The following is an 11,361-nucleotide window of genomic DNA, read 5'->3' on the forward strand; positions in this document are numbered from 1 at the left end:
CCATTTAAGAAGAAGAACGGGGAGGATCGGGCGGATAGATGGAGTGAAAAGAAGTTCTGAAAACGTGTCCCTGTGAATCCAAATGGGCCAAAAGAAGTAGTCTGGAACTAACACTCTCCTTTCTGTTGCCATTGTGGCAAATTAAAAGGTGCAATCGTCAGACTTGACGGCATCGTAGTGAGCTCATTGGTTGTTTTTTTTGGGGGGTGAAAGGCCAAATCACAAAGACGAGCGATTAAATGGGCCCTTGAAGAGAAGTGAGAGCGAGATTAAAATATCACAAAAACAAGGATCTGAACATTCAGATCCTGAAAGCGTCTGAAACCTTCACCAGACAAAACATGAGCGCAGCTGAACTCCAAACTTTCAGTCTGTCGGAGGTTTGGCTCTGAGAGAAGATCTTAAAAGCAGATATACACGCTTCGGAGGAATATACGTACGTTTTTTAAAGCAAAAACAAGCTCCATCTATACGAACACACCTGAAAACACATCACATGGCCGTTCACGTTCACTGGTCATAGGAAGTAGATTGTTTGTCCTGCAGTTGGTTGCTTAGTTACAGAAAATCCCACGAACGAGGAGCAGCGATGGTAAAAAGTAAGAGCAGGGATTTGTTGGACTGACGACGAGGTGAAAGCTCCAGAGTAGAGTGGCCAAAAAACATCAAAACAATGTTACACTCCGATGCGAGAAATTAAAACTTATCCCTGTCCCCATAAATGTTCTAGTCACAAAGTGAATAGATAAAATCATACTGTTTGATAAGATTTTTTCCCAAGCTTTAGGTAAGAAGATCAAAACCACTCAAGTCTGTATGCTAACTTCAAAGCCACAGGCTCATCCAATAAATACTTTATGTACTTGCTACAGATTAAATGAAGAGTAAATCACATGTTAAAATGTTACGTTAGCCAGTTTAGCAAAATTTCCGCCCTGTTGCTAAGCTACGCCAGTTTCCAGTCTCTGGTTGCTGACTTATTTAATACTGAAGCAAAAGCAGGTGACTGTGAAGTTGTTTCCAATCGTCTGTTTCTGCCCGTCAACACAAGGGTTTTCAAACTAAACCGTGGGAGCAGCGTTTTCAAAGTTCTCAGTTTGACGAGTTCTACTTAACGAGTAGCGTTGACAGCAGGTGTGTGAACCCCCCCCCCCCCGCTCTGACTCACCTTCTGGAAGTCACACTGGGGGTTCGGGCAGTGGGTGGGTTTGCAGATGGACACGTCACCGAAGCAGGTGCACTCCTGACAGGACTGTGGACTCCAGGATGTGTTGTTCTGTAAAAAAATCAAAACAGACACGAGACATTAGACAAACAGATGATTCACTCTCACACTCTCTCACTCGCCATAATGGTTTCCTAACATCATCTTTCTGTTGAGACACGGATAGTAAACAGTCTGTTTCATACTCATAACAGCAGTTTAAATATTAACCTCGTGAACTGTTCAGAGACATAAAGTGTTAAATAAGCAAAAATGTATTTTTCCTCATAATCCTGGAGATTAATCTCATGCTGTGGTTACTAGTTGGTTAAATGTTCCTCATTTTGATTTACAAAATTATTTCCTTCTGATGTTTAACTTTCCAAAGTGAATTTTTGATGCACGCTTGGATGGAGGCAAAAGCCCGAGGCTTCAAACTGGAGCAGTAACCACAGTTTAACACGTGATAACAGAACACAGACAGACGACTTGACGGACGAAGAACTACACCGTGTTGGAATCACATCCAGAGGAATTGTTTCCATCGCAGCATTTCTGTATTACACGCTCTGTGAGCTCCGTGATAGGCCGGCTGAGGTTTTACTGCAGGAGTTTAGAAAAACGGGAGCTGGACTACGAGAAAATCATTTCACACTTTGAACTCTTACCAGCCTCTAAACGTAAGGTTGTAAAACACAGCAGGTTTATTTGCTGCGGGTGAAACTGCTTCAGCGTTGATTAAGAGCCTCGAGCGCCGCGGCCAACAAGACAATGAGGTGAGGCGGGAAAAAGGGGCAGAAAGGCATGAGATCACCTTTTGCCACACGGCTGCATATTTCACCACTGGATATTTGTCAATAGCTCATAACGCTGAGCTGACAGTGTCTTATGGCTAGCTTAAAGCCAGAGTTAAATCAATACCCCGGTGCCTGCATATACTCAGATATATCACCCTACAGTCCATAGATCTGATTTAGCCGGATGATTAATAACCCTCTCATGACGGGAATATACAGCCGTGCTCAGAGAGTGGACACCTCACGGCCGGAGGCGACCGTCGCACATGTGGAGAGACTTCGCTTCTTTGGAGACAGAAACTAAAAAACAGACGTCTTTATGGACGGGAAACTTCCGCCTCGGGTCACAACACCTACTTCAGCACTCGAGACGATTTACAGGGGAAGGAATCACAGAATATTTGGATTTGTGTCTGTGTGGCTGGATGTGCCGTCCTGGTTCTGCAGCCAGGAGCTGAATACAGTGGGTTGATTTCATATCATCCAATACCAGCTCCAACTAATGGACACTCGGATTATATTCTGAGACAACTCATCAACTGCACCAGGAGTGTCTCGTTCATCAGCAAGAAAAAACCATAAACATTCACATAACAAAGACGCAGTTCAATCTTTAAAAAACAACTCTACAGATAGTGACTGTAACATTTCAGGCTCATATTCAACCAGGTTTTCCTTCCAACGCGGTTTCCTCTGTTTCATTAATTAGAAAAACAACATGTCTCGCAGGAGGTTTGTGATGTTTGACGTGAATTTCAAGTCACACTCGTAATTACGATTTGTTGACAATAGCGCGTCAAACGCAGCCTTAGATCCTGGCCTGCCTGAGAAAATCCCCCCAAGCGGGAATAACACATCACAAACTGGGAACTGGAGCAGTTCTCTGTCAATTAGGAGCCAGTGTAGCTGTCAACCAAAGCTCAATTACTTCTTAGTAAAAGTGATAAGATCTGCAAATATGGCAAAGCAGGGTGAAGAAACGAGATAAGATCAGACTGGTTCCAATGGGAGAAACAGTAGGTAGCATGGCAAGTCGAGGTTGAGCAGGAAATGCATCTTTGGTTTAAAACACTTTACTGATTCTCCTGCACTGTCTCTTTGCTGCTCAAAACTCTGAAGTAGAAATCTGAAGATTGAGAACCGTTCGTAATCTTCCTGTTTATGATTCCTCGTCGTAATCGAATTAGAGCACATAAGAAAGTCATGCAGTGAGAGGTGGGCGTAGCTACGGGGCACGTGGAGAGACACAGACAGAAAAGGGGGAACGCCATCACGGCATGAGAATCTAATTATGCAGAGCAGCCAACTGAGGGGAACGGCGTCTCCTGCAGAGAACGTGTGAGTTGATATGTTCCCCATAATGTGGTTTAAGCCATTTATGTGTCCGTCAAGTGGGTTTAATCGTGTGTTAGTGGGTGAGTATTCTCTGCGCAGCGGTGGCCAGATGTGTAATGAGTTTTTTACGAAAGGGAAAACATGTCACAGGCAATTTGTGCACGCGACATTAACGTTGGAGCTGAGTGGCGACATTCAGGAGAAACTTAAGGGGGGTTGTGAACTGGAAGGCGGATGTTTTCTCAAGAGGTCTTTGGTTCAAGCTGCGACATTAAACACTGACACACAATCTGAGGAACAAAGCACAAGACAAAAGTCACAACAGATACAACAAATACAAAATTAACCTCTTTAAATCTGAGTCTATTCCCAAATCAAGTGAATAATCCAAATTATATAGTTATACACTTTAAACGTCTCTAGTTACCAAAGATTTATGAAGATCTACACAACGCTCATGTCTGAATACACAACAGCTGCTTTAGGTTTCCAGGAAGCCGTCCAGAGAACAGTTTCAGTACCGAGCTTCCAAAACAACCATGAACTAATTAAATAAGCAGAAAGTGTTTTTTTCTGCCAGGATCTGTGCTAAGCTAAGCTAATTAAGAATCCTGCTTCTCGTTTTTTTCTTTCAGTTATGAAAAGTATTTTTTCCACTGTTTGATCAGATGCTTTATTTGAGTTCAAACTTGGCTACCTCGTGTTTGTGCACAGTGAAACACTCCCCCCCCCCCCCCCCCCCGGAAAACAAATGTGTCTGGTCCCTGAAAGTGAAATAACAACGGATAATAACGGTGAGCAGGTACCATTTATAATCAGAGGTAACAGAAGGGACAGGGTCAACAAATCAGTACAGATGTTCAGTGATAATGTTTAAACAATGTAAGTGAACCACAAACAGTCTGATTACTCTGAAACTGCTGCAGAATACAGAAAACAGCTCAAAGCCTTTAGTCAAATACAACCTGATGGGAACAAAGGTCAGCGGTGTCAGGAACACAGGACAGTTAGTCCCCCCCCCCCAAATCAGGGCAATCAAACATAATTCAGAGTCAGAGACAAGATGCAAACAGGGTTGGATTGAAAGTGTTTCACCTCGAGGGCAGTGAACGCCCAGAGGAGGCTCCGGCGCAGGTTTAAGCCTCAGCTGTCGCACTCGATGCATTTAAACAAGGACACACAACCACGGCTCCGATTGAGTCACATCTAAAAGTACAGACACAGAAAGGACAGAACACACTCTGGGTTTCTGTCCGATTCACAGCAGCACTCGATCAGAGCGGCGTTTACACCGTCACAGGGATCAGAACCATCGCTCAGGTAATGAGATCTGGCGGCAAAGAGCAATTCCCGGGACAGAGGGAGTTCGTCACGCCGAGTGTCCCAGTCTCTGTTCGCAGATATCTGCCCCCGTGGCCTTTCCTGAACTTCCATTACAACTTCCAGAGAATCCATAAATGTGACATCGCACATTAGAGCGGGGGGGAAGGGGCGTGGGGGGGCACCGTACCAACCGATCTCCCAAGAGGGGCGACAGTCCCCTCCGTTATCTGATGGCTCGAGACGAGGTTCAAAGCAAAAGCATAAATGGGAAATGTTGGAGCAGAACAGTGGAACTCCAGGCTAATCAGTGATTCTCTCCATCGTGAAAGTGGCTGATATTAGATTCCATCGAAGATCTGTTCAAGCAGAGGCCACAGACGACTGATTCAGAAAGTTGAAAAAGAAAAAAGTAGAAGAAACTGTAACAGCTCTTCAATAACAGGAGAGAGTACAAACACTGGATGCTAAATGGACTGTGTCTACAAAGAGCCTTTCTGGACTTAACAACCACTCAGAAGCACTTTACAGTACGAGCTACATTCACACAGCACTACTCTGTACTGCTCTTATCACACACTGCTCAGGATCTGTGGTTCAGGCTCTTGCCAAAGGACACTGGAGCAGCCGGGCTCGAACCACAGACCTTCTGGTGGATGACCCTCTCTACCCCCGAGCCGCAGCCGCCCCCAAACCACAAAGGTAGCATCTCTAATTCAAAAAGCCGCAGCACTCGAACCTTTCTACGAACATCGACAGTATTTTTCAACCTTTTGAAATCAATAATCAATCAATGACATCAATCAATAAAACCAATTATAACGTACGGATTCATTATGAGTCTCTAAGGACTTTTGTTTTATGTTTAAATTTAAGATATACATCTAAACAATTATATGAAAAATAATTGAATTTTAAATGAAGAAGTCAAAATGTACATCTGCCCCCTTTCACAATCAATCTTTGCACATGTACGACTGTGTGTTACACTGAATCCCTGCATGTGTGTGTGTGTGTGTGTGGTTGTGTTCATATTAATAACTTGTGTATATTTGGATATTTGTAAAACAAGAACGTAACGTGATGAAAGACGTTGATTGCTTCGGTTTAAATTAGGTAAAGAGGTCGGGGGGGGGGGGTGAATGCAGGTATGCCCTCAGAAAGGAGTTTCCTGTTATGGCCCTGTGGCTTTCTTTTATAGAGGCGTGTAAAATTAGCGCAGCAGCTAGCTCTATAAGTGGCTGCAGGTCGGACTGGTTTGGGCGGCGAGTCCATTTAGGCGCCGGTCTCCGGGGGGTCGGGGAGGCTGCACCCAATTCCAAAGCCTCGTCCTGTTTACCTCCTGAATGCACCGCGGGCCGAAATGGGTTTGACCTGGAGTCCGTGGCGAGGGAACGTGGATTCCCCCGTGGAATCTGGACCAGCTATTGCCTGACCTCTCCCCTCTCATGCTGCTCTGACGGGTCCCCTCGTCAGAGCAGCATCCCCTCCTCCCACTGAGATCGCCCCCCCCCCCCCCCACCCACCCGCTGAGACCCGCACCTGCAGGACTCGTTGATTAAACGTCCCGAGGAGTCGAGGGCTGATTTCATTCGCCCCCCGGAGAAAGATATCAAGGCCCAGATGTGATTTAGGACTGAACCGCCTCAGCCAGCACGGCCGCACGTCTCCAGTTTCATAAAGAAAAAATAGATCCATAACTTTCAGAGAGAGTAGAGACTGCTAGTGGGGCTTTGGCTGGTGAGGTTGTCGGTTTGAATCCCAGACATGTCTGAATAATAAGATTAGACTTTGTTAATCTCGAGGGATTTTCTTGAATAATGTGAATATTGAAGTGAAAGAAACAGCCATAGGTTGTGGATTAGTCTAAGGAAATCTAATTAACTGTACTGAATATATGTAAATTCTTTATGTCAGGGACCAAGTATGTACAAAACTTTGTTTTCAAGAAAAGTTCAAGGTCAAGGTCTGTTGATTACTTGATGCAATTTTGCTGAAAATATAAGACCAACATAAAAGCTCTAAAATCACCTCAATGGATTAAAACATTCTATTTTATCTATTTTATCAATGAACAGTTTTGTAAACAAAGCTTTGAAAAGGGTTTGTTACATTTTTTAATTTTCAAACCAAAGAAATTTAATTTCTGCTTAAAATGTGACTGAAACATTTGACCCATATCAACATATCAACCGTTCAGTTAATTCACTTAAGAATTAATTGATTTGATTCATGATTTAATTTCCTCTGAGAACCACTAACAGGGATACTGTTTGTGACCTTCTCTTTCATTATACTGTACTGTACTGTGTGTGTGTGTGTGTGTGTGTGTGTGTGTGTGTGTGTGTGTGTGTGTGTGTGTGTGTGTGTGTGTGTGTGTGTTCTTATCAGTTCAGTGATGAGAAGTGCAGCTTTAACCTCCATTATAGTTCAGCAGACAACATCAGGACACTGTGGTCACACTGGGAGGCGTCTCTGAGTTAATGGAAATAAAATATAGAAAAAACACAGGCGGCATCTCAGAGTCCATTCTCTCTGGAACAATAAATAGATAAATACAGGACGGGGGGGTGAGGACTCTGTGGCCCCTACACTGGTTAAAGTAGCAGATTCAATTAAAATCCAATTGAGGACAAAAGTCAGGAGTGGAGCATTAACAGGGCTCAGTTTCGTGGAGGTGTCAGTTGCACTAGTTGTGCTCTCTGCGTGCAGGACGTGTGAAGAAAGGCAGCCCGCCAGGCAAGCACAACGTAATTGGGCTGAAATTGGGCTCGGAGCCGATAGAAACTAAAGCTATTACCGAGGCAAATTCAATCTGGGACCGTGATGGCTTACCGGGGCCAAAAAAGCTCTGCTGCTCCGCGCGGCTGCGAAAGCACTCGAGCTTCTCCACGAGGGGGGGGGAAACCGGTGCTGTCAACACAGCTTTACGTTTACAGGCGATCAACCTGCTCACGCCGAGGCTGTGTACGTGTGTGTTTCGTCTTCTAACAACAGCCTGGAACTGGGTCAGGTTTCAAAACGGTAGCAGGGAACAAGTGGAGCTGGGTGATTCGACCACAAATCAATTTGAGCCGATACATTAACAGCAGTGTTCGACATCACCTGACACGTCAAAACAACGTTTAAAAACTGAATGTCCGACAGAAAACCAACTTTTATTCACACTTTACGAGTCACTTTGGGAAATAACAACTTTTTAATAGTTTAAAATGTGGCATAAACATGAATGGAGCCTGACAGAGCTGCTTGAAAGGCTCACATGCACATCGCGGTTACATGTACACGCTCACGCTAACGCAAGCATTAGCGTTCATCCTTGAGTCCCTACGTCCTCCCATCGTACAAAAAGGAAGTTCAAATATTAAGAATATGAAAGCTGAGCTTGTGACGAGTGCTCGACCAATCGCGAGTCAGCCACGATGTTTTGTTCCATTTCTATAACATCAGATAACTCGTTAAGACCAAACTTATCAGAAACAGTGTGAAAAGAAAAATTATTTTGACTTTTTAGTTTGGTCCATGTCCTATCAATTAACGTGGAGGGGCTGGAGTTTAGGATCCATACTGCAGGCGGCCACCAGGGGGCCATTAAGATGTTTTGGCTTCACTTTTGGTTGTTTTCCATGTTTATAATGACTCAGTGATGCTTTTGGGGGGGGGGGGGTTCAGAGACCAGAGTCCACAGCTGCAGGAAACACTGTCAACCAGGACGCAGTGTTGCAGAGGGACAGGTTAGGTTTTCAATTACAGGGCAGCTCACCTCGTTGTGCTCTTTCAAACCGTTCCCACTCGTTTTCTCTGAGGGTCTCTGAACATTAGAACGATGTGACGGCATCAGAAAGAGTCAGGAGGAGCAGCTCAGTGGAGGAGCAGCTCAGAGGAGGAGCAGCTCAGTGGAGGAGCAGCTCAGTGGAGGAGCAGCTCAGAGGAGGAGCAGCTCAGTGGAGGAGCAGCTCAGTGGAGGAGCAGCTCACCAACCAGAGGAGTTTTAACATTTTGTCACAGAATAACACCTGGAAGTTCTGAGCAGCACATCTGGAAAAATATCTAGAACTCTGAGTTTTCTGTCGTAAACGTAAATCAAAAGGTTTTTGAGATGTGATTTAATAATATTTCACATTTCTTCATCAGTTTGAGAAAACGAATGAAAGCTGTTCATTCTGTTGCCATGGTGATATCATCGTGGTACTACTATCAGCATCAGCCTAACTTCAGGTGCAGGATTCCACACTACTTCAAATGCACCTAATGAACGTCCTCATCATTCAAACAGTATATCGCCCGGAGGTGAAGAGCTGCAGCTGCTTCCTCCGCTTTTACTTCTTCTTCTACTGTTTAATGACGTCTCTACTTCCTGTGATTGGTCTGAAAGTCTGAACTATCTGGGAGAAAAAATATTCACTCTGCAAACAAGCTGGACCCTGGACTAAAAAGAGGTCGGTGTGAAAGGTCCCTTAGTTCTAATAAAAGCATAAATTACGTTACTGAAACTGAAAGAAAGAAAGTTGTAACCACGAGAACAAAGGACGCCTGAGGAAAGCTCTTTGATGTATTCTTGATAACAAAAGAACGAGCAGAGGAGAAATGCAGCACGACTTCCTGTTTCATATTTTTAGATATATTATAATCCTGAGCCACAGCACAGCGCTGACCTGACAAAACACAAACAAGTTACTTCACATAGCTCGTCCACTCTCTCATTACCGCTGCCTCCTCATCACTCTGAGGCTCCTGTACGACCGGGGGTGTTAACGTTTCCAATTTTCGGAGAGGGCAGCTGTGCCGCTCCCTTTCTCCCAAATGAATTCAAATGTATTCATTTGCCGCCGTTTAATTGCTTTGCCCCGCAACTTCCTTCAATGCCGGCCGAGTGATTATATGCTAATTCCTCGCGAGGCAAGCTGTGAAAACAAGCGAGGTTACGGAGCCGCCCGGCTGAAGGAGTGTCACGCGCTCGGGCCAAAAAGCCTGATTTAATCAATGCGCTGGCAAATATTCAGAGCAAATATTCAAAGAGTGAGGATGCGACTCCCGGTGCCTCGACTACCACGATCCTCCGGTGTGTTATCAATCATCTGACCAGCACGAGCTCATTTAGCAGCCGAGGAGTCCGCATGGAAAGCAGGACGCTGTGTGGGTTCAGCATTGTTGTGTTAAAAGCCGCACACATTCGTCTGGAGGGAAAGGCTGAGTTTAAAAGTTGTGACTTAGCCCATTGATTCAGCTCTCCCACCAAGCCTCCAGTCCAATTAGAGGCCCTGCTGGTGAGAGATGACAAATGACTGGCTGATCGTTTGCCTCCCAGTGCCCATAAATCCAGCTGTCTGCCGCTCGCCCGCTATCGCTCCTGCATCCAAATATCAGCATCGAGCACGTAATGGGTTCTGGATCATCAGGCAGGCGGCCCAAAGAGCCGGGGTCCGCCACGAAGCGGGAAATCAGCGCCGAGGCCACACGGTCACAAATGGAAAAATAAAAAAGCCTGTTGTGTGAGACCGAGCCGCCGCGTGAATATACCTCAGGAGCGAGGCGACGATATGTTTGAGGAGATGATTAATTCAGCAATTTAGCTCAGAAACATATGCTTGATAGCGTAGAGGTGTGTATCATCAAACTATTTTTATGCGATGGCTGTGCTGCAGGAGGAAACAAAAAAGTGGAAGAGGGGAAGAGAAAGTACAGAAGGTAAATCTTGTATTTCCTCTCACAGGCCTGTGGTGATACATAATGCATCCAATCTGAGAGGGTTGTTTTCTTTTGTTTTGCACGTTTTTGCAGAAGCTGCCTCATTCATTATCTAGTTTTCGGGGGGGTTCTGACAAAACTCATTTACATTCCTCTGAAAAGACTTGATGTTGAAGCCGTGTTGTACAACCGTCGACCTGCTTTACAAGTCCAAAGAACCAGCTCCCAGTTTGCGGCTCCTGCTCCCAGCAGCCGAGTCGCACCGTGTGGTCTCACGTGTTTCACCTCCCACACCCGACATGTTGGCAGCCGGCGATCTGCGGCTCCGGGAACACAACAACGGCTTCAGCTTAACAAAACAAAAGGTAAATCATTCATATAGGTAGGTGGCTTTGGGAGCAGGCTTTTGTTTTACCCACTGAAGCTGCGTTAAGGGGAGTTGGCCCTCGCAGTCAAATGCACATGAACGCAGCTTTTGATAATTCTCCACTCAGGCATGTTGAAAGTCGTGTAACAGTAATGCAGTGGTCGACCAGGGATTCAAGGCTGAGCAAGTTTCTGAATCACTGCGTTCCACCGCACAGCAACGTGGGAAAAAATGCCACTCGGCTAAAATATTAACAAATGATTTCTGACCCATTTTGACGCCTCTGATTTCGTGCAGCGGATCTTATGAATCTGTAACCAGATTTTGGTTTGGGGGGGGGGCAGCTGCGCGAGCCGAACGCTGCAACACAACTGAAATCCTGCTCCGAGAAATAGCAGCTGGGTAATGTTTCCTGAAACCTCAGAGCCGCCACACAGAGGAGAAGGGGGAAAGGCCGATGTGCTGTTGGCAGGATTACGGGCTGGCACTCCATCTAACATGCACCCTGGCTACTGACCAGACTCAGGTTGCACATTCCCAGCCAAGGATTAACTTTAAACACGGGCGGCACAAAGTTAAAGTAGCTGCTTTATAAACTGTTATACACAGTTAACCTCTGGGTTCGGCTCTGTGAGCCATCGTCCTCTCAA

At 45.4% G+C, this 11,361-nt stretch overlaps 1 protein-coding gene across 1 annotated transcript in view; it reads right to left on the reverse strand.

Annotated features, from left to right (window-relative positions):
- The window catches only part of fras1 (Fraser extracellular matrix complex subunit 1), a 180,688-nt gene that overhangs the window by 117,762 nt on the left and 51,565 nt on the right, over nucleotides 1–11,361 (reverse strand). The window contains 1 exon segment of the mRNA XM_034595438.1: nucleotides 1,169–1,276. Within this exon segment, the coding sequence (XP_034451329.1) occupies nucleotides 1,169–1,276 (108 nt within the window).

Source organism: Hippoglossus hippoglossus, chromosome 9 (genome assembly GCF_009819705.1).
Source record: "Hippoglossus hippoglossus isolate fHipHip1 chromosome 9, fHipHip1.pri, whole genome shotgun sequence".
NCBI classification, from domain to species: domain Eukaryota; kingdom Metazoa; phylum Chordata; class Actinopteri; order Pleuronectiformes; family Pleuronectidae; genus Hippoglossus; species Hippoglossus hippoglossus.